This window comes from Gekko japonicus, unplaced genomic scaffold (genome assembly GCF_001447785.1).
Source record: "Gekko japonicus isolate JY-2015 unplaced genomic scaffold, Gekko_japonicus_V1.1 scaffold1101, whole genome shotgun sequence".
In the NCBI taxonomy this organism is placed as follows: Eukaryota; Metazoa; Chordata; class Lepidosauria; order Squamata; family Gekkonidae; genus Gekko; species Gekko japonicus.
In genome coordinates this window covers 58,306-83,150 of record NW_015168680.1, presented here as the reverse complement: position 1 = coordinate 83,150, position 24,845 = coordinate 58,306, and the positions used below count along the sequence as shown (strand labels likewise).

Below are 24,845 nucleotides of genomic sequence, written 5' to 3'. Positions count from 1 at the left end.
ACAGTAAATTGACACTGAGTGTCCAAAGCCGGGGCACACGCCCAGTGCCTCTTTCTAGCAGTCATTGTATTTATTTCCACAACGGGCCTTTTTCCTAGTAATAGATAAAACTTGATTAGATGAGCCAGTAAGAATATGCATAAGGCAGCTTGATACGAACATCATAAGATCCGTTATATTTCCATCTTGATGCTGTAGCAGTTACAAAATTATTTTAGACAGAAGGTATAAGTGTATTACCAATACCTGTTGGTATTGAGTACAAATCTAGCTCAGTCAACCAGCATTGTACACTTAATGCTATACCGCTACAAAGAAACATTTGTATTTTCATGGTACGGTACATTAGATGCTATTTTTTTTTTAACTTGCGCACACAATAAAGTATGTGTTTGTGTGTTTAATGTGCCTGCTATAACCAAAGTTGAAGTAATAAAGCTTGATTGAATTCAGAATTCAATTTGGCTATTCCAGTGCAATATCTCTAACAATGCCGCAGGGTCTGATGACAAAGTGATGGATATGTATGACTTTAATATCTAGAACTGTCACAGATACAAGAGATCCAGAAGAAGCAGTAAATATTCCGTTTCCTGCTGCTCCATTCTCGTGTGAGAAAAACTTGCAAGACATAGTTAACACAACATTATTCCACCACAGGCCTCTTTTAACCACAGTTAAGAGAATGGGGAGTAGTATCACAGGATCACACATTCCCTGTCTACAGTCTCTTCCTTAAGGAACCGACCGCCTAGCCTTAATTGCAGCTAGAGGGGCACATCTGTGCCAATTTTGTCCATGGCTAAGGCTGCACAGGTTCTCCACTTAACCCGAATTTCTTAACCGGCTGGTAAACTGCAGCATAGCAGTGCAGACAAATTCCTCAACCACACTTAGGGCAGGAGGGGAAACTAAGTTCCAGGGAAGGGTGTGTGTAATCCAATGGCCCACTTAACGGGGCTGCACTAGCTCTGTTAGTAGGAGACCGTTATGGACCGGGATTCACGAAGTTCCTCAGTTGCATACAAAGACTTTTGCAGATGGACTAGGACTTCCTTTTTTTCTCCAGACTGCAGCCCCTTGCACTGCATTGGCTGCTGTTCCTGATGCTCTCCGACTTACCCTGTTTTGGAGCAGTCGGTTGAGGGGGGAGACGACAGTATCCTCACAGCCCAGCCATAGCCCTTATGGTCATTAAAAATGCTCCAGTTTCCAGTCTTTTATACAGATGTTTGCTTAAGCACCGTACACTACCATTCATAAACGATATAGCACTAATTATAACCAAAGGCGTCTAACCAGCAGCTTCTTAATTGGGGAAGGGGGCTTTTTTTCAGAATTGGAAAGAACAAATCTGCAAGGCGAGGCTGCAGAAAACATGCATTACAGTTCATGCACTTTCCCATACCCACCACTGCCATTTCAGCAGTCCCCTACCCCTCCTACAACTGTTTCTAAACTCATCCACAGCTCACCAAAACGATGAGTGAGAATGGACTGCAGGAGCGAGCGAGCAAACCCAAAAAACCCACCCAACCAGCTGGACACAGCAATTTCCAGCATGCACATTCGGGACTCACAGGCTTGCAGCCAGACTTAAGATACCAAACAGGGACTCCTTAAAATTTAGAAAACAGGAGGAGACATCCGCATGGTCCAGATTGCCTGTGAATGCATGAGGAAAAATATGGGCTGGCGCCATCAACTAGTTCCTCCCTTTAGCCTAAGTGTTTCGAAACTGTCCATAAGCCCTGTTCGACAGAATGGAAGCTGGCCGTAATTTCACATTTGTACTTTGCAGCGATTTAAAAAAAGGTTTTTTAAATACAGCAATAAAAACTGGATTTACAGGGCAGGTTCACTGCAAGGTCTGTCAGACGTGACGAAAGCCCTCGTTTGAACTCATTCCATCACGATCTTGAAACTTCAACTTTTTTCACTCCATTCAATTTAATTTTCCTTTCAGACAATGACTTAAAAGCTGCTACAAAAAAGGGGGAAGTGTTTTGTGTTTTTTAAAAAAACAAATTACTCCGGCCTGTTTCCTTCTTTGTCCTGCTCTGCTCTGGCTAAGCAATCCTTGGACTGGAGTAGCCGGCAAAAATCTACAAATTACAACTGTAGGCTTTTGCAGGAAGCATCCAGACACCCACCCACCCCACCGGAAACTGAACCTTCAAAAGACTGTGCCTTGTCAAGGAAGTACCTGCTACCCCTATTAAATTCTAATAAGACCATAAATACAGGGTTTTCAATCCAGTCAGCAATCTGGCACTTGTCATAAAGGCAGAATTATCTTTAGAGATATTATTATTTTACATGTCTAATTTGTCCTGACCTAGCTAGTTCATCTGTCACATCAACCATCATTATTAGCCCCATTTTCTAGACTGGGGAGCAGAAGCAGAGAAATTAAATGAAATTCTTCACTGCCCTAATCATGTCTTCAGGTGAGTTATAACATCAAACTATTGTAGTTTTTATTATAGTATTTTCAAAAATTTGTTCAATGGTCAAAAAAATCTAACCAGAGAGGTAGAAGGCATACACTGCTGTTTTTTATTGGCTGCTTCTATGTGGTGAACATTTTTGTGTTTCTAATCTGTCATATCTGAATGGTGAACTTTTTGTTTCTAATTTATCATATTTGAAGCCTGCCCTTTCTCCAAGGTTGCTGTAGAAACAGATTCTTTCATATTTACCTTCACAGAAAACCCTCTAGGGCTTCTTAGACTAAGAGACAGTGATTGATCCACAGTTACCTAGCAAGCGTCAGTGCTGAACGGGGATTTGAAACCAAGATCTCCACAACGTTCAATACTCCATCTGTTACAGTGGCTCCCATCCCTTTCCTCTGAACACACCTTTGTATGAGAAGATGTCTCACATGCATATACGTGTAACAGCTTTTGTCAAGTGGGAAAGTGGATTCAGACAACAAAAAAGAAACGTCTGTCAAGAAATAGTATCAGGTAAAAGTTTCTTTACAGTGACTGTGTCAAAAAATAAATAGGTTGGATCCAGACTACATTTTCCACTAACAGAAGGTACTTCCATCAGCAAAAAAGAACTTAAAAGAACTTTTCTGCCTCCCCCTATCCCATTAAAGTCCACTGATTTCAGTAAAATGTTGGTCTTGAGGAATAGGGGGACACTCAGGAATGGCATGTGAAGGAAATCAGGAGTCTGCAGCAGGAAGGGTAACTGGCAGAAGTCACAGCTCTCCTTCCATTAGCACAAGATTTAGTCAGGGATCCAACACAATCTGAGAATCCATCACAATGAAAAGCTATACAACCAGGGATAAAACTAGCTGGCAGATTGTTACAGGTTCTGATGAATGTATTACCCACACACTCTCTGGTTCCGATAAGAACTGAAACAGTAAAGTGTTCTTGGATTCAACCTACTGCATGCTGCAACTGAGAGGGAGCTACGTAACTGAATGCTCCATAGAGACAAATCGATGGATTGGATCCTGCCTGGAATTTCTGCTGTGAGGGATAGCCAATTTGTCCTTCCTGCAACTGGAACATCATTTTCCAGGAACAGGTTCCTTCATCCCTCAAGAACAGCATTTCAGGCAGCATTTTTTTGCTAACGAGGACGTGAGAAAATCAGTGAAAACTATCCTTCCTCTCTACACTCAAAGAAATTCCAGGTGAGATCCAAGTACATTATTCTGTCATATCTCATGGGAACACATGCGGTTCTCCCAATTGTAGTCCCAAGTGGTACATTTTACCTCCTCATCCACCTTTTATATGAGCTAGGCCCCCAGAAACCAGAATTAAAGCAATCTGGAAGATTTGATGAATGTACTCCAACAGGGAATTTGAAAGTGTGTACTGGTAGCGAGTATTGTGCAGAATTTATGACCCTTGATGACTATTCCTTAATTTAAAAGAGAAAGCAATCCCATTTTACCCTGTGAAAAAGATAACACAGAATAGATTAAACCTGCCACAGCTCCCTAAAGAAGAAAGCATATTTCCTACTGGCACTGAATATTTACCTTTAAGCAATACAATTTAATGAATTTGAGAACCCATGTGTACCTTAGTTCTAAGCCTACTGTTAAAAACTCTCCAATACAAGTTAAGATGACTAGAACTGAAATTGGAAATGTAATTAAATTTACTGCTTTCAAAAACAAACCACACTATACCAAAAGATTCACTAGAGTACCATCCAATAGTCAACTTACCCTCTGAGCTCTCTCTTTCAACTCTTGATCTTGAGCTAAAGAAGACTGCATTTTCTTCTGGATGTCCACAAGCTTCTCAGGGTTGATTCTGGAGGAGGGGAAGAAAGGGAAGAGAAGGATACCTGGGTGGTGGTACACAGCAGATTTCTTAAAATCCTTGAGGTCACAAGCTCAAGACCTACAAATGAGTTCAATTCCGGGCTTAACTTTTTTTTTGGTGGGGGGAGGGCCATGGGCTCAGAGGTAGATCATCTGCTTGGCAGGTTCAAGCCCCAGCACCTCCAGTTACAAGGATCAAATATTTAGTCATGTGAAAGACTTCCCACCTGAGACCATCGACAGCTGCAGCCTGTCAGAACAGACAATACTGACAATAAATGGTGTGAGTCAGTTTATGTGCTCACATACACACACTGGGTTAGTCCCTACCATTTTCTTCTGCCAGCATCGACACAATTCTCCGGCAAAAGGCACCTGAATTGGAGGAAGGCACTTTACACCAGAGGAACATGTAGGAGTTGATGGAACGAAATGGCTGGATCTGCCTCTTTTTTGTCTCCTAAAGGATTTCAAAGCCCTATATCAAGTTCACGGGAGCACTTTTTCATTTCCTCTGTATTATTTTTAAATAGATAAAAGCTACTGCTCCTCTGAACAAGATTCTACAGAAATCATGTCAGGCATGAAGACCAGTCTCCTCAAATGAATAATGCAGAAAAAGCAAACAGAAGCTTGGGCCTTTTATTCAGAGAACGGTTTATACTGGATGATTTTTCAAGGTAAAGCCACACAATTAACATTAAATTGCTTCTTGGGCTTATAAAAAGTGTGGGAAATTGAGCTCACACTGAAGAGGGGACTAAAATATACAGCAATAATACTTCACACTGACATGGTATCTCTCCTGAGAGAACTGTGGAAGATTTTTTTGAAGTGCTTAAATAAGGCTCTCCTTGGGAAGTTCCAAAGCCTGGGGCATTTCAACCTAACGGTGGTTTCAGCCAAGTAAAACAGATGGATATGAAGATTAAGTGAAGCCACCAGAAGATCACAGGACAAGTTTATGACATATCTATGTCAACATCAGACTGGCCCATTATACCCTTACACAATATTTGCTTCCATGGTTTCTCTTAGCTGTGGAGCATTCTAGGTAAATTAACTTTGGGATTTCAGCAACAATAACCAACTCTGACTCCTGTATACAGAAAAGATATTTTAAAGACAAGAACTTTCCTCTTTTAAGGCATTTATACCATGCCTCACAAAAATACCTGTACAATTACAATAAAAGGAGGTAAAATCAGCAATAATAAAAGACTATCAATGTTGAAATCACTCCATCTAACTGTCAAGCAGCTGGCCATCATGATAATCACAAAAGTGGCAACAGCACAAGCCACCTACAAACATGGCAGGGATTTCAGCATACTTAAGGGACTCTCCGAGCATGTAGAAAAATATGATTTTGTAAATCTACTGGGGAGGCTCAAACAACCCGATGAGGACTGAATATGTCCAAGGAGCAAGATACGTTAACAACAGTTCATAATCAGTTAAAGGAAACTGGAGGAGGGGGGAGGAATTGGCCTGCTTGAGCCACTGAGAGCTTAGAGAATCCTTCATGGGGAGATCTTGGGAGCTGACAGTTTCATCATTCTTTCCCTCTTCCGCAATTCATCAGCTTATTACAACACGAAATCCAACCAAAAAGCAGCAGTTGTAGAAACAACAGCATGCACACAGACAAATTAACTATACAACTATTACCTATCCTGAAAGAGCGGTGGAAATAAAAGCATCTTCAACTTAGAATGATAAGGCACCAAGAGAACAGGCACAGGGAGGGAATTCACTGTATGAGAGCCATAACAGAAGTAAAGAGTGATTAAAATGTGAAATTCGCTGCCAGCGGATGTACTAATGGCCACAAGAATAACCAGCTTTAAAAGGGGATTAGATAGATTCATGGAGGATGTCTATCAATGGCTACAAGCCATGGTGACTGAAGGGAACCTCCACATTCAGAAGCACTAATCCTCTGAATCCCAGAGCCAGGAAGCAACATCAGTGGACAGCCTCAGCCTCTATGCCCTGTTGTTGGCCACCCAAAGGAACTGGTTGGCCACTGTGTGAGACAGGATGCTGGATTAGATGGACCACTGGTCTGATCCAACAGGGCTCTTCTTAGGTTCTTATGTAAGCCCCCCCCCCCCCCAGAGATGGGGCTTTCTAACCAGTGCAACAAGACACTTCTTCAAACTATAGGGGCTACAGAATAGTCTAAAGGTGTTTCCCTAAATACATTAAAGAATATACTATATTATGGGGAAGGGCCCCTATTACTCTCTTTTGCCTTTCTGATATAAAATCATCATAATAAATTCCTTTTTTTTTTCCTGCTGAGTAAAATACTGCTCTTCATGTAAACAGGAGAGGCAAAAAAGTCCTCTGGGCACAATGCTTCTGGGTGCAAAAGCCGTTTGCTCATCCAACACAAAATGAGCTCCCTTCTGCAACAAACTGCTTCTCTGCTGTTTAAAACCACCTTTGCAAGTCATTACATCTCTTTAAGAAAAGAGGGGAAAGGCCATTTAGAAAGAACCGCTAGCTTTACTGCACCCCCCACTTTTATCATCTGTGATTTAAAACGGTATTGTAAACAGCATTACCAGAGCTACTTCAGTAAGACCACATGAACCAATTTCAGCGTATATCGAGTGACTGAAGATATAAGGCACCAAATGGTAATTAGGTTTGTATGCATGAAGATATAAAACAGGCGTCATTATGAATACAGAAAAGAGACTATTAGTGCACTCAACTGAACTTCCCTCTGAGGAAAAGGACTAAGACAGTCATGCTTCCAGAGACCATTCACTGCCGTATTTCCAAACAGCATTTTAATACTGTGGCAGAGGAATGTATTATACCAAGCTCCTGATAGCCACAGCACAGGTTTTTTTCCTGAACTAGAAGCACACCGATAAGAGTTTACTTTAACAATCATAGACAGTAAAAATTACTCCCCCTCAGGGGAATCCAGTCCCTGAGCTTGTGTGTTTCACAGTACTGGATGTGCATCTCAGAGCAGTAATTCATAGAGATACAAAATCTCGCCTGTGGATAGGCCTACCTCCCACATCCCTACAGTTTGTGCTTGAATGCTCCAATCACACCTTAGGGTGAAAGCAAAGCAGAATCATTACCCCCAGCAGAGACTGGCTGGTACCCAACTCAGAGCATTAAACCATTCAGAAACACAGCAGGAAGGCTTCTCTTTATGTGGGTACTTTGGGCTCAATAACAGCCTTTGATATATTTCTCATGGTACGTGAGCAATTTGGGATTTAACATATTATAGCCTCTATGGAAGGAGTGGGACACAGGGAATGGAGAGTTAGAGAAAATTATATAAAATTGAGAAAGTATGTATTATTACAAAACAATTTACTTGATTTTGTTGATAGGAACTTGCTTCTGCGACAGCTGCTGAACCATGCCTTTTTCCTCTGAAGGAAGAAGGATGAGCAAAGCTTCTCCACCTTCTTTGTACCTAAATGAAGGGATAAGAACAACATTAACAAAAATAGCAGTAGTAGTAGCATAAGTAGTAGTAGTAGTAATGGTCTGGTTTCCATGTGGTAAGTAAATCTTGATATCTTCTGTCAGTGGGCCCCCTTCATGCGTCTTGGCTGTTCACTTTTCTTGGCCATGTCATGATTTGCACAAGGACCAAACAGCTGAGATGCACAAGAGTGGGCACCACACAGTCTCCGTTCCTGACATTTGGGGACAGAAGATGGTGGGCGACTGTCATTGTAAACTAGTGAGGTTCACAACTGGGAGAGCCTGTCTTACTGTGGAAAGAGGCCAAAGAGCCCTTTGTCTGAGTCTAAAGGCCAAAGCAGACATGATGTAGGAGATGATCCATGACCAGTATCTCCCATCAGTTGGCTGGTGTAGTTTTAGTTCAAAGAAGCAGCTGGGAAGAGAGCCAAGTAATGCATAGGAACCCTTTCTTCCACTTTCCTGATCTAAATGGAACTCTACAAGCTTCTGCTTGTACTAGTTCTGTATGTTGCTTTGGGAGGTGGGATTGCTTTTAGTCTGAGAAGTCCCCTGGGCTTCCAATTTCTTACCCTTGGTTTGCATAAATATATTGTTACATTATTGCATATATATATATATATATACCTTTCGATTTACTGATCGCTCAATCCGGCAGAGCTGCTGGCTCTGAGCGATTTACAGTTACACAGGTTTCACACAAGGGACTAACAATTTCATAGGGGTAAGCAAGGACAACATATAATTCTTTAAATCGCACACATTTGCAGCCGATGGGGATTTTGTTCAGCTGAAAGCTTCAGACGTGTTCCGGACATCAAATGAATACAAAACACACCACACTGACTACAGCATAGCAATGTTCTAAGTATGGTTGGAATGTTTTGAGAAACTAAAATAAACAAAGCTGACTTTTTTTTTTAACTTGCTGATATTCCTACACAAGTAAAAACCAACTGGGGGAAAAATTAACCATTAAAAAAAATCAGGCACAAATGACCTACAATGCAAAGAAGGAAGAAGGTGACAGCCACTATCTCAATAATTTGTCTGTACATCTGGAAAAAATATTTCAACTAAAATGTCTAGGGGAACCCTGACTGATTATTGGTCGTCTTCTGCAATTTGCATCAATACTTGAGAATACTTGCAGATGGCACATATGACCAATTAATTGATGTGATCTATTACCAAGTACATGTTAATTACACATTAAAAATGCATGCCAGTTAAACAGAAAAACCACTACACTGAAACAGAATCCCTTGAGCACTCTTACTACCCTCTCTAAAGCAAAGATGCATGGAGCCCAAACCGGGGAAGAGGGCAGGGAGGTAAAAGCTATACCCACACAGCCAAAGAATGCTCAATGCTGCTGAGCGTTGGAGGTACTCAGAACTCCTCCAAGGCCTCACTCAAATGCAGGGGCAAATTCCTGCTTTCCTCTCCAGCTCCAACAAACTGAAAGGTCTCCAGCATCCAACCCCCCAATATTTGTGGGGTGACGTTACATCGAATAACAGCACTCTCACATGCCCCCAGAAACTGTACCAAGTGGTTATCTATGTATCTGAAATCATGCGGCTTTGAACAGATGGACTAGTCAGGACACACACAAAATAAAAATAAATAAAAATTAACACCCTGTTTCAATGTGCGAAGCAAAAATGTTAGCGGCTGATTATTGCCTCCCATCTCCAATTTGCATGTGCACACAAGCAGGCGTGCACTGAAGATTCAAGAAAAAGAGGTCAAGTGCTTGGGGATAGCTGATGGCCCTGGCATTTCATCTTGCTGCCCTGAGATCCTGAAAAAGAAGCCCCCAAAACCTGAGTCTCAGGGCCAAAGGCAACACAGAGGGAGCATAAGAACATAAGAGAAGCCAATGTTGGATCAGGCCAATGGCCCATCCAGTCCAACACTCTGTCACACAGTGGCCAAAAATACCAGGTGCCATCAGGAGGTCCAGCAGTGGGGCATCCCTCTTATGCTAAGCCTCAAGGCCCTTGGAAATCAGCTTGCTGCTATCTGAGTTTCTCTGAGTCACAGACTACTTTCAGGGAGAGGCCTTATCTTTCTTTGGGGCTCCAAAGATATGAGAACAAGCAACATGCTCGCCTGTGGCAAGATGGTAATTACGTCTGAAGCTTCCTGATGTTCAGGAAAACAAAACCATAGCACTGATATACCTCCAGTCTTCTCTGAAACAACCCATTACAACATTCAGACTAAATGGGCATGGGGCACCTCTTGCCTCACTGCAGCTGGTGAAAAAGATCCCCCAGCTTTGCATTCTCCAAGCACAGAATGGAACCATGCAAATTTTAGAACTGAAGATCTGCTACTTCAGGTTGTCACCCTTCAAAGTCCTCCCAAAGTTGCTGTGGCTGAACTTTGACAATATGCAAAATATATGTAAATACAACTGGGTAATTATCCAGTCCATTTAACAGCAGATGGTTCGTCTCCAACAACAATTCAAGTAGCGCACACACAAAGCCCAAAACCAGACTGCATCTTTCTATCAGACTGTTGCAGCTAACCAGAAATTGTTTATTTCATGTGGGTGACACCCATTCTAAAAACATTGCATGCAACGGCACTTTAAGAAAGAAAAGAATCTGCCAAGTATTAATGGCTTTTTTATTACAAGTCATTGCCTAATAAAGTTTAAATGCTTCGTCAAACTAACACAATGAGCTCTGTGAACATTCAAAACCAGGGGTGGACAAACAACCAAATCTTGTATTATGGTTCTATTGAGCATTGTATGCTTGGGTTTCATTACTTTGGATGCTCAAGGCAACTGAAAGTATTACAGGAGCGTTATGTGAACTGTACAGTTTTGCTTGCAAGCAAGCAGGTACCATTTACATAAGGGGGTGTCACATACATCTGCTTTTTTTCAGGCCCTAGGAAACCCATTCCTCAAAAAGCAGCGATATCCACAGGCCAGCTCACTGTAACATCAACATCATCATGTTGTCGAAGGCTTTCACAGCCAGAGCTCATTAGTTGTTGTAGATTTTCCAGGCTGTATGGCTGTGGTCTTGGCATTATAGGAGCTGACGTTTCGCCAGTAGCTGTGACTGGCATCCTTAGAGGTATAAGTACTCTCTGTGTCAATGTGAGAAGAAAAATGGTAGGCAGGTAATTTAAATCTACTCAGGAAGGTGGGGTAGGGCTGGGTCATTATCTTGTAGGAGTTTCCCAGGCAGTGACATGCTAATGGAGGAGCTTTCCTGGGGAGGTTCTTTTGCATATGGATTGGCTGCTGAAATTCTAATCTTATCTGTAGTGCTGCTGTAAGATGTAGAGCATTTTGTGTTTTTCAGGACTGGAAACCATGCCCTATTTATTTTTAAACTCTCTTCTTTCCTGTTGAAATTGTGTTTATGTTTATGAATTTCCACAAATTTCAATTTCAACATCAACACACTTGGAATAACTAAGAACCAGTTTGGTGTAGTGGTTAGGAGTGCGGACTCTAATCTGGGAGAACCAGGTTTGATTCCCCACTCTTCCACATGTAGCTGCTGGCGTGACCTTGGGTCGGTCACGGTTTTCTTGGAGCTGTTCTGGGAAGAGCAGTTCTCAAGAGAGCTCTCAGAGCTCCACCTACCTCACAAGGTGTCTGTTGTGAGGAGGGGAAAGGAAAGGAGATTGTAAGCTGCTCTGAGACTGCTTTGGGTAGTGAAGGTATAAATCCAATCTCTTCTTCTTCATGCACTAGCTATGTATGAATCTGCACCGTTTACTTTAAAACAAGATGGGGGGACAGGTGTCCAGCATGGATACCATTGATATTGTTAGTTATTGTGAAGAACTTAAAACAACCACAGAAACTTTACCCAACACAGATTTGCGGTCTGGGTGGAATTTTTTTTTTTTTGGTGCAACGTATTCTTGAGACTATGTACCAGCAGCACTCCAAATCTTGTTGAGATGCTCCCGCACTTTCTTAAATCTGGAACTGCACCACTGCATTACTGTCCCAATGCCACCCGCTCTGATATGAACAGTAGCACCTGATGCTAAGAGCTTCTCAAGCAACAGGCACAGACAAGAACTGGAAAACTCCCCTCTGTGTGCCCCTGCAAGAGCCAGTGTGGGGCAGTGGCTGCAGTGTTAGGCTAGGAGACCCAGGTCTGAATCCCTTCTCTGTCATGGAAGCTCACTGGGTGACCTTGGGTCAGTCACTCTCTCTCTGCCTAACCTACCTCACATGGCTACTGTTGCAAGGATAAGAGGGAGGAGGGAAGAAAGGCACTGTAAGCAGCTTTGAGTCCCCCCCACCACCACAGGGTAGAAAAGCAACCTGAATAGCCCAGAGTAGTCCGATCTCATCAGAGCTTGGAAACTAAGCACGGTCGGCCATGGTTCGTACTTGGATGGGAGGCCACCAAGGTTGCTATGCAGAGGAAGGCAGTGGCAAACCACCACTGCTCTTCTCTTGCCTTGATAACCCCTTGAGGGGGTCACTATAAGTCAGCTGCGATTTGACAGCGCTTAATTATAGGGGACGAGAGTGGGTTATAAATGCCTAAATAAATCATACACACAATAGGAAATCCCACTATTACAGCTTCTGGTTATGGTACACTGTTATGCAGGCCTTAGGACTGGCCACAAAGAGCACCCTTATCCCTCCTCCCAGCTCTTTTCTCCAGTGCAGAGAATTCTCCGCTAATGACTTCAGCCCAATGACAAGCCGGAATTCCAGCAACGGGAGCCTTGATCAGAGGGCACTCTCCGAGAAGTACCTGCATCTCAATCAGTGATTAACCTCTTAAGGGCCATTTCAACACACAATAGCAACAAACCCAGGTTTGCCCTCAAGCACACCCCGGACAGGGGGCACAGCCAATCCCTGCTCTGTGTATCCTTATTTTTTTAAAAAATTGTGCCCACAGAGCCCCAAAGCACTGGCTGGCCACTAAGTGAGACAGGATACTGGACTAGACGGACCATTGGTCTGATCCAGCAGGGCTCATCTTAGGTTCTTAAGACAGCTAACGACATTTTACAAAACAGCATTATTTACTGCCAATACCCAGTTTTTAAAACATCATCAGATAAGAATACACCAAATCATAAAACACTGCATTCAAACAGTGTTTCTTAGGTCTGCAAATGAAAGCATTTAAAAAGCGCACTCTGAAACGTAACGTGCCACAGCCCTCGGTCGGATAAAAATACATCAGCATGGCCTTTCAAAAATGAAAGCTAACTACTGCTGTCCTCTAGTGGCATTATATTCCATTATATTATATAAAAATATGATTTTTTTAAAAAAGCCTGCCTGGACTGGCATCTCTAGTTAAAAAGCTCACAGGATGTGAAAGACCTTTCTGTGCCTGAGACCCTGGAGAGTCGCTGCCTGTCAGTATAAACAACGGTCTGACGGTCTAAGGCAGCTTCACACACTCAAAAGATATTCCCTGTCTACCGTCCTCCATGAATAAAGGTCAACAGAATGTCAGTGTTGACTTGTATGTTGAAGTCTACACAAAAGGCCACCCTGGAGGGGGAGTGCAAATATTTATAAGAAACCGGTGGAACCCTTCTATGCACACTTTTAAAGGACAACTGGCATTCTTTACCTCTAAAACTGCCATAAAAACCAATTATACCCATAGCCACTGCACTGGTGACATAACTTTCAAACTATAACCAGAAATGCTAAACAAGCTGAATAGGCAAACAGTACTACACTCTTCTACCCTACTGCATTTTTATCCAAACCATTTACCAAGGAGCTTGGGACAGCATACCTTCATCCTCCATTTTATCCTCACAGCAACCATCCTTTGAGGAAGGTTAGGCTGAGAAAGTGATCTGCCCACGTTCACCCCGCAAGCTTCCATGACAGTGTGGGGATTTCATCCTGGATCTCCCAGACCCTGTCCAGCACCCTCATCACTACACCTCGCTAGGCAGATCTGGCTAGTACCAATTTTACCCTCCTCTGTGCTCAGACACAGATCCAGTTCAAAGGCCCATCCTCCAACTTTCCAGTGTCATTAATGCAGTTGTCGGGAGGGTAGGAAGTAGCCAGGTACTCCCTCCACTATGCCCGAATCGCCCTCGGCTGAGAATCCCTTGCACAAGAGACATTTTCTGTCGAACTTTAATCTGGATTAGAGTTTGGCTCCTTATGAGCCCCATTCTGGTAGTAAGAATCAAGATTAAAAAATAAACCATTCATGTTTATAGCAGCCATTTTCCTCGAAGAAAGCATCACTGCTGAAGCTCCCCCCTCCACTGCTGCCCACCGCCAAAAAGCTATGCCCTGCCATATACTTTTATTCATTTAAAGGTAAAGGTAAAGGTTCCCTTGCTCGAAAGCCAGTCGAATCCGACTCTAGGGTTGCGGTGTTCATCTCCGTTTCAAAGCCAAAGAGCCAGCGCTGTCTGAAGATGTTTCCATGGTCATGTGGCGCACGGAACGCTGTTACCTTCCCACCGAAGTGGTACCTATTTATCTACTTGCAATTTCTTGCTTTCGAACTGCTAGGTTGGCAGGAGCTGGAACTAGAGACGGGAGCTCACTCCGTCATGCGGCACACTCGGGTCTCGAACTGCTGAACTACCGACCTTCCACAGCCTGCAGTTCAGCATCTTAACCACTTGAGCCACCGCAGCTCCTTTATTCATTTACCCAGTTGTTGGCCCTCCAGAGGAATTGGTTGGCCACTGTGTGAAACAGGATGCTGGACTAGATGAACCACTGGTCTGATCCAGCAGAACTCTTCTGGTGTTTTTTTAATTCATTTACCCTGCAATATAAAAACACCAGAAGAGCCGTGCTGGATCAGACCGGTGGTTCATCTAGTCCAGCATCCTGTTTCACACAGTGGCCAACTAGTTCCTCTGGAGGGCCAACAACAGGGCATAGCGGCCAAGACCTTCCCCTGATGTCGCCTCCTGCCACTGGGATTCAGAGGTTGACTGACTCTGAATGCAGAGGTCCTCCTCAGTCACCACGGCTGGTAGCCACTGATACACCTATCCTTGATGAATCTGGTTAATCCCTTTTTAAAGCAGTGTATGCTGGTGGCCATCACATCCTTTGGCAGCAATTTCCACATTTTAATCACTTGCTGTGTCAAGAAGTATTTCCTTTTGTCTGTCCTGAACCTACTGCCCATCGGCTTCACTGGATGCCCTCGAGTGCTAGTATTTTGGGAAAGGAAGAAAAAGTTGTCTTGATCAGCGCAATCATCACCATGTGCCCCCTTAGTCGTCTCTTTTCTAAACTGAAAAAATCCCCGGTTCTTCAGCCTTTCCTCAAAGGGAAGGAGCTCCAAACCCTTCATCATCTTGGTTGCCCTCTTCTTTACAGGCTCTACAGTGGCATATCGTCATTAACGGCCAGTAGGCTTATTTCAAAGGAAAATGAAAAACTTTAATAGAATGTGTAACCGCCAATGATTGTACTTCTATCTGATTAGAACCAAATCATCATTTACTATATGGATAGACAGCTGTTGTGGGGGGGAGGGGGGAGAGAAAAGAAGCCAGTGCACTCTTAACACACACCCACTAGCTACATTTTAAAAGGCTTTCCAAAAGACAAAATAGGGACAGTGATTTACCAGGACAGGTTTCAGGGACTGTCCTCAGTAAACAGGAACAACTGGAGCATAATGTTCTGATGTGATGTGATAAGACACCAAATCCTCTCATTCTAAAACTGTGTAGAAGGTTTTTAGTTAATTTTGCGCATAAATCTAATAACTCCAGACTTAAATAGTGACCTGTCAACCCAATTCTAATTACTGTGGGCACACAGACTCCTAATTAAGTAAGGTATTTAATTTCACTTCTATTCTACAAGTTATGAACTTACATGGCCCATGAAACTTTCTAATTATCTCTAACTTCCTTAATGACTGGTAAACTGTCAATTTAGGTTTTGCAGAGTTTTAAAAGAAAGAGGTACAGCATCTTCCTCACATTCTGATCTCTGCTGTATTCAGGAACTGCAGCTTTATAACAGGATCATGTAGAGTGGTTAGAAAGAAGGTCGAAAAACAATAATAAAAGGTATAACCCGACAGCATTCCAGAGTTCCAAAACTACTTGGATTGTTTCAAAAGTGTTCAGAAAATTCTCTCTCTGACATCACGTTTACACTTTTAAATAAAAGTCCAATTATAAGCAGAAAATATGGGCAAGGGAAAAATCAAGCCAATTCACAAATATTTTAGCAGTCATTTTATCTAAACAAGGATTCTTATAGATTTGTCCGTTTTTGTAACTGCCAAATCTGGTCTCTAGTGCCAATGTATTATATAATGCCAATAAAAAATAGATTTTTCAGATTGGACTGGAGGAGATTTTAAGCAACATACCAAATAATCAAAAATCAGAGTCACTCTCACTCTCAGCCTAGCCTGCCTCACAGGGTTGTTGCTGTGAGGATAAAATGAAGGAGAGGAGAATGACATTACTAGCTGCTTTGGGTCCCCATCGGGAACAAAAGCTGGATATAAATACATAACTAAATAAATATTCCTTCCCATAAACAGGATATGAACAACTGCTTCTCTACCAGCACTGCCAAATTCAATGCCCAACACATCTCATGTGCCTTTATAACTCAAGGAGAAGGGAGAATTCAGCTGCTTCAATTTTCCCTCCACTGTAGAGTTCTAACTAGAGAGGCTGCTCCTACCAACAATCTCCCTGCTCTTGTCTAACAGAACTGCAGCAAGTGAGCCTGAAAGCAGATGTACCATCTTCCCCTCACCTAAGCCAGAATTCTGGTGGTGGAAAATGTCATCAAGTCGCAGCCCGTTTACGGTGACCCCACAGGGTTTTCAAGGCAAAGGACGATTAGAGGTGGTTTGCCATTGCTTGCCTCTGCATAGCAACCCTGGACTTCCTTCATGTTCTTCCAGCCAAGCACCAACCAGAGCTGTTCTACCTTAGCTTCCGAGATCTGACAAAATCAGGCAAGCCTGGGTCACCCAGGTCAGAATTCTACACGATCACTGGTGGGCAGGAATAACTTTGTCCTTTGCAGCTCACCCCTTCAATGTGCACTTGCTCCTGCACAGCTATCACTGCTCGCGGTTAGTTCACCCACCACTCCAGTGAGAGTTGCCAGCCACCTGTCTATGGTCTTTCCCAGATGTTATTTGTCACCATGCCATGAAAAGTTTCACCTGACCATTTCCAAATATTAATCCTCTAATGGACAGTACACATATTCCTCCAGGCCGGCTGGCAACCTTACTCCAGGTATGTATAAAGACTTCTACCCCTTTGTTTCAGGTTCATGGCAAGTGGATGAATTATGCAAGCAACAGATCTACTGAAAAGGTCAGATGTCAGTAATACAGTGACCCTGCCAGGTAACAGGACAGTACAGGTTGAAGGCTTTATACATACCCAGAGGCATCAACAGCCATACTGGGAAAGGTACGATTACTAATTTATTTATTTAGGAAAAATTATCTGATGCCTCACCTGCTTGGGGAAGCACACAGGTACAAGGTTCCAATCAAACCATTTTTTAAAAAAGCATAAAAACAAGTCATAGGAATCACATCATGAACACAAGACAGGGCAAAAAAACAATGTTCAGCAGCTTAAAATGACAGTCACAGGACTGTCCACAGACCATAAAAAAGTTTTAAGGATGCATTAAAAAGAGCTTCAGTTGTGAGAGCAATTTCTAATTTGCTGCTCTCTAATTATCTTTTGCAATATATAGTTGGTGGTACACTGTATCCTGAACTGTGGGTTAATCCACTGGGGGAGATTACAGATCAACTTTACCACACAGGATTGGATTTAATGGGCTTTGGCCCGTCTCCATTCAATAATTATATTAATGTCAACACTGATGCATCAGCACAAGCCCCTACAAATACTATCAGAGTTAACTTATTGCTTACAAGATCATGGTATAAATCCAGAGAACAGTTTCAAAGAGACTGGTGCAGTTTCATTTCCATACCTCAGCAGAACTAGATGCAGCCAATACCCCATGCATGGGAGAACACCAACGTAATACAAGAGTTTCAGATTACCCTAGGAAACTAATTGACAGTAGGTTCAGGAGACACAAAGGAGAGCACTTCTTCATACGGCACATAATTAATTTACAGACAGATAAGTGGAACCTCCATGTTCAGAGACAGTATACCTCTGATTACCGGTTGCTGGGAGAAACCAGAGAAGATGATCGCCCCCTTCTGAAGTTGCATATGAACTTCTTGGAGGCATCTGACTGACTGCTGTCATGCTGGATGGACACTGTTCTGTGACAGCAAGGGTGTTCTCATGTCCCCCCCCCCCCAAAGCAGGCTGCTCTGAACTCCATAGGAGGAGGATAGGCTATGAATGCGAAGCTAGTCTGTAACAAAAGCAACTCCAACAGCAAATATTTAAGAAGAAATTGCTTATTACTATGGCAATGCAATAAGGGAGATATCCTCCGCAATGACTCAACAGCAAGCACTGAAAGAGCACGTGTTTTGGTTATAAATACTACCAAAATTCAATAAGGCAAGGACTAAATGAGACTATTCTAGCCTTGAATTATGGAAAATCATTTTGAGAGAGACTGTAATGGCACTGAAATCCAATCTATGCTCAGGCAGATGTAACAAAAATCCTGCTCTAAATGAAAGACTGCTGTGTCATCTAAAGAGGCTAGAGATTTCAGTTATCCGTAGGGGACAAACCCTGCAGGGAAGTGACAGCCATTTACTTCTCACACTGCAGAACACTGTGCATTTTCTTAAAAGTTACAATATACAATGGTCCTAAGAACGCTTTCCTGGGAGTGTGCCAAAAGTTCCTAAGAACGCTTTCCTGGGAGTGTGCCCCACTGAATACAGTGGGTCTTACTTCTGAGTAGAACTACTTAGGATTGTTCCCTTAGTCATTGCCATAGTTTGCATGAACCAGCCAAGAGATATTACATATCTACTGAAACGAACAAGCCGCTAAATTTTGTCAGTGGTACCCATGGTAAATACAAGAACCAGTGCAGATGCAACGTTACATCTTACCAGAAATTTGCATGGAATAGTGAAGGAGAAAGAAAGGTTTAGAAGCCTGTGGGATTCTTGGCCAGCACAATGGAGTGGTTAGTGGTAGACTAGGATCTGGGTAGGGATTGCCAACCTCCAGGTTCTTATGGAAAAATACATGACACTGTGGGTGCGTTCAGACGCAGCATTTACAACGGAATCTGTGCCGGTTGCAATCGTTGTACTTACCGGCGTTCAGACAGCAAACATCTACCTTCCCTCCCTAACCGTTGTAAACAGCTTTACACCGTTGTACTCTGCCACTAGGTCCTCAAGTGGTGGTATCCTGAGTACAACGGTTGTAATCGCTGTACCCCCCGTTTGAACGCTCTCCAACGCTGTACAGCCACTACCGTTCGGAAGCCTGAGGCTTCCGATTTCCCCCCACCATTTTTTTTAAAAAGTATGTGATATGCGCTTGGGCGAAGCTTCGCCCTGAGCGTTTGTTTCTTTTTTTAAAAAAGGCTCTTAGTTTACCGTTTCGGAGGAGTCCGGTACTGCAGGGAGGCCAGTTTGGGCTTTAAACTTTAAAGGTAAGTCCTCACCTTTAAAGTTTAAATGTAATACGGGGTGTTTTGAGCATGCACAAAGATCGCCATTCTGTGGATGGCTGCCTATGCGCATGCTCAAACTGCGTTTTAAAAAAAAAACCCGCCGACGCCCGCAGCGTGTGAGCGGGCATACAGTGATGGGCTCCGCTGTGAGGGAGGTAAGTGTGATCGTGTTTCAGCCAGCATAAACTGCACCGGTTCCAACCGGTACACTTTATGCCGGCTGAAACGCCACGTCTGAACGCACCCTGTGTATAATAGATGTATGCTTAAGGTAGATCTATTCTGTGCTTTTATAAAGACTTTAAAACATTGTCAGAAGCGTCATGACTGCTTTACACCACAGGATCTTAATGAGGATGAAGCCCCAAGCGAATGCTCTATTGGTTTAACCATACTGGTGCTATGACTTGTCTGTATCGGGACATTGTTGTGTAATAAGCACGGACACTTTAAAACTTTGTTAGAAGTGTCATCATTGTTCTAAACTGCAGGATTTTAATGAGGAGGAAGCCTCAAGGGAATGTTCTATTGGTTAAACTATACTGGTACTATGACTGTCTGCATTGTTGAGAAACAAGCAAGGACACTTTTCAGAAGGGTTATGACTGCTCTAAACAGCAGGATTTTAATGTGGATGGAGCCCCAAGAGAATGCTTATTCCATGAATTTTATATTGGAACAAGGATGATAAAACACAGGGGCACTTTAAGGAAAGGTGTTTTTGACACAGCTGCTCCTTATTATGAGGCTCGGAATGAAGGAAATAGACTGAGTAAAGCCCCAAATTTGTGGCTGCCTGATAGAACTTGAGAGATATATTATCCCAGATAAGTTATTATGTTTGCCGCAAGGGGTGAGATATTTTAATATTTATGATATAAATAAGGATGAATGAAACTCTACTGGTGTATTAATATTTTTGTATTTCAGTTACAACGGGGCCCTAGAAAAATGCTGCTATTTTAAAAGCTTCATATTCACAAAGAGAATTTCATGCGCCTTATGTTTTATATGTATATATCACTGTCCTTGAAAAAGATTGTATTCAAAATGGGTAAAGTACTAGAGTCCCCTGGGACTAGAGATTGTGAAACTGACAAGGTGCTGTTTGAATGTCTGAATACAATGGAAACCTGCACTTTGATGTATTATTTTGGTGAACCTATGTTTGGTAATACTTGACACCAATATTTATATAATAGTATGGGAAATTAAGAAAAGAAAAATTAAAAGTACAAAATAGAACTACCTTAAGCATACATCTATTATAGAAAGGTTTCCCTTACTCGAAAGCCAGTTGAATCCGACTCTAAGGTGCAGTGTTCATCTCCGTTTGCAAGCCGAAGAGCCAGCGCTGTCCAAAGACATTTCCGTAATCATGTGGCTGGCATGACTAGACACCGAGGCGCACGGAACGCTGTTACCTTCCCACCAATTTGCAATTTCTTGCTTCCCACCTACTTGCAATTTCTTGCTTTCGAACTGCTAGGTTGACAGGAGCTGGGACGAGAGGCGGGAGCTCACTCCATCATGCGGCACACTCGGGTCTCGAACTGCTGAACTCCCGACCTTCGGGACTGTAGTTCAGCGTCTTAACCACTGAGCCACCACAGGCCCTACATCTATTATACACAGTGTCATATATTTTTCCACATCTTCCTAACACTGTGACCCTCAGTTATTGGACAACCTCCAGGTGGTGCCTGGAGATCTGGGGATTACAGCTGATCTCCAGGCAACAGTGATCTGTTCACCTGTAGAAAATGGCTACTCTGGAAGGTGGACTCTATGGCATTATACCCCAATAAGTCCATCCCCTCCCCAAACCCCACCCTCCTCAGGCTTCCTCTCCAAAATCTCCAGGCATTTCCCAACCTGGAGTTGGCAACCCTAGTTCCAAGAGGCCTAGGTTTGAATTCCCACTCTTCCATAGAAGCTCTCTGGGTGATTTTGTGCCAGTCACTCACTCTCAGCTTAACGTATTTCACAGGGTTGTGTGGAGGAAAACATGCAGGAGGGGGAAATGTTGTAAGCCACTTTGAGTTGTCATTAGGGAGAAGGACATGAGAGGAAAAAAAAAAAGTGAGCCCAGGTCTCACCAGTCTTACTAAAACAATCTAACCATGACAGAACACTGTCTTCCAGCGCTCAGTAACCATTGCCACAATCCACACACCACAAATTTGGGGAACAGAGCATCTGGTCAGAGGACATGATTTCTAGGGAGCCTTAAGCCGCTACCATCTCTCACCTGGGAAACTGAACACTGTACCCTGCTTTCAACTTACAGAATGCACTTCCACCCATGGGAAAGGTGGCAATTTCTGGTGACTCTCCCTTCTTGCTGCAGACCCCACACTGTCCCTGGGGGTCCAAAGCCTGCAGCAAGAGGGGCGGAGGCAGGAAAATCCCCCTTCTTCTAATGCAGCTCCACTCAAGCTAGATAAGATTCACACAACTGCCATTACCACACATTTTGGCTGATTTTCGTATTCAGCCACACAGTCCTTCTCAACCTTACCTGAACATGAACTTGGGAAAGATACAAATGGGAAACAAAATGCACAATTAATTGCACTAGATAAATATATTTCCCAACCAATGCAACAGAAATGAATTTCTGATGGAAATGCACAATAAATTATCAAGGCAGGTCTATTTTATGGATGGTTTTACAGCCTCAAGAACAAATTCAAATTTGGTATGGATGGAGAAGCGAGAACTGTAAATATTTCAGGTTTTATTGAAATTTCCATTTTCTTAGAAACTCACACAGGCACACTCGGACGCATTTTAATCATGCCTTAAAACATGCAAAATGCTATATTTCTACCCCAGTTTTCCAAGTCTCTAGTGACTCCCTGCTGTCACTTCACTCAACATCATAAGCATGAGAAGCTTAATAAACTGACAATGAAGATCTCAGTATCCTACCAAGCAACCACAAAGGGTCTCGGAAGCAGCGAAGTGGCCAGCAGTCCATAATAAGGTTAATTAATATTCACCATCTTTTGTTTGAAATACCTTATTAATGTTTTAATTGTTTTAACTTGATGTTTTCATGAATTATGTACATCGCCCAGACCCCTGCACTGCAGGGACTGGGCGATTAACAAATGTAATATAAAAATAAATAAATAAACAACACATACATTCCCGCCCCGCCCCCCAAATCTCAGGAGTAAGGTGAACTGAAATAAGAGCCTACCTGAATTTTTTGCAACAAAATAGTTATGTCTAAAGAAGTATTACAAACCCAACGAAGGATCCGCAAATGGATGCTGAAGCATCACTGATGCTACACAGGGATAGATCTGATATGCAATTTCAATGGAAGACTACTTGGAGGCCCATGAAAGAGTAGGAGATTATATGTATAATTTTTAAAACCTCAACAAAATAGACTCCAGCCTATCATTAATACAGAATACAAGAAGAGGACCTGCAAGCAAGCACTCATGCGGAAGGGAAATCCCATCCCACCTCCTATTTCCGCTTGCTCACCCCCACCCCATCACTGCTTCTTCCTTCTCCAATACCCCCATTGCCACTTTCTTCCTCCAGCTCCTCCAAACCTGTTTTCTCTTTTCTTCCAACCCCCTGCCCTATTGCTGCTTTTCCCTCTTCCCCTGCCAACCCTCCTGTTGCCACCAGTTTCCTCCCCTCCCCAAAGCCTGGCTGTATGGAGTCGCTAAGCAACCTCATAACGCCAACCATGCCCTTGTAAGATCTCAATTGGCATACTTTTTTCGTATATGCACAGGTAAACATATTTCTCATTTTGGGATGAGCTTTAAGCCCTCTCCCCCAAATGATTAATTTTTTAAAAAAAATACTGAGATTTTTCTGCAATAATCCCCAGGTTCATAGAAACGTCACCCCTTTCTGTGCTTGGACCCACTGTGTGAATGTCTTGATCCACGCTCCAAGACAAAACTGAGAACTACACGACAGCAGAAATTTTCATTAGCAGGAAGGAGGTGATATTTTGACACCTAGAGACTGGAGCCTTAAAGTACCGCCTCTATCCATTTAAGCTTGCCCATGAGCTAAGATCATCATGCTGTGGCCCTGTTTCAATGCATTTGGCCAAGGAGCCAAGATAGGCAAGGAGGTTTTGCCTTGCACCCTCGCTTTTAGCATACCAGAAGTTGGTCAATACTTTATATCAACCATTCTTTTTGTTTTCATCTTGTCTTTTTGTCAGTGCCAACATACTCCTAGTTTTATAGTTTTTAAATCGATGTTTTATCGATGGGTTTTTGTACTGGCTGCAGTTTAACGAACCTTTTCAATGAGTATTCTGAGCTATTTTGCTAATTAACTTGCATTACGTTCACTTTTATCTGCTTTTATCTTGTCGTTGCATTTATTTATTTAAAGCATTTATATCTTGTTGTCTCTATGTAGTAATGCCTGAGGTGGCTTACGATCATTTCAGCAAAACCATAAAGTGCATAATCCAACTTAAAATACCCAATAAAGCTAAAATGCTTTGGATGCTCTTTCTAGAAACAGAAACCAGGCATATACATTTTCTAAAATAAAATACAATTATTTACCCATAAAAACAAATGAGAAATAGGCACAAGCAATACTGATTAATACAGTAAGTCCAGGCTCTGACAGTTTTAGCAGAATTTAATACTTGACATTCTCTTAGGTCAGGGATCCCCAACCTTTTGCAGCCTATTGGCTCGTTTGAAATTCTGGCACAGCATGATGGGCACAGCTACAAAATGGCTGCCACAAAATGGCTGCCACAGGAGATGGCGCCAGCTACAAAATGGCTGCCATAGCTTACCTTCATTCACACCGTGAAGATGTTTGTGCTGTGGTGGCAGCTGCTACCAAAACAACATTTTAAAATATCTGTATAGCCAAATCAAACCTCCCCCTGGTCCCCAGGGGTCTCCCCCAAGAAAACTGGGTACCACCTGCTACTGCCAACAACTCTGAGAGTTATCTGCTGCTAAATGGAGGCAATGTATCTATTACTCTGTACCTGCACTGCCATTTAAAGGCTCTGCCTACTTACAACACCTCCTGCTACACTTCTACAAGCAAGAGCTGGGACAATCTATCGCAATTTCATAATTCCAAGCTATTGTGCTCCAGCAATGGTAAACTTATTCACTGCCCCTCCCAATTATCACACCTCAGATAATAAGACCAAATAGGAGTGGTGTTTTTCTAGATATCAGATCAAGGCCCCGGTCACACGGGCCGGATATCGTGGGGGGGAGGCGTGGCTGTTTGCCCCGCAGCGAAATAACCCACGACTGGGCGATCAGGCGTCCCCTCGCGGTCCCGTCGAGGTCCCGTGGTTAGGGGGGAGGTGCCGATCACACGACGCGCCAAAGAAGTGGCGCGGCGCGGCAAACGGGGTTGTGGGGGTTTTTTTAACCTGAAGTATGCGCATCCCTGGAGACTTCAGGGGGAAAAAACCTTTTCGCAATGGGG

The 24,845-nt window shown here is 42.9% G+C and overlaps 1 protein-coding gene across 1 annotated transcript in view; it reads right to left on the bottom strand.

The window, feature by feature from the left end:
* Window positions 1-24,845, bottom strand: part of DDX10 (DEAD-box helicase 10) — a 255,941-nt gene that overhangs the window by 200,937 nt on the left and 30,159 nt on the right. Inside the window, exons 10-11 of the mRNA XM_015415396.1 lie at window positions 7,662-7,763; window positions 4,208-4,295 (exon numbers count right to left, since the gene is read on the bottom strand). Of these exons, the coding sequence (XP_015270882.1) occupies window positions 4,208-4,295; window positions 7,662-7,763 (190 nt within the window). The remainder of the gene's footprint in view (window positions 1-4,207; window positions 4,296-7,661; window positions 7,764-24,845) is intronic.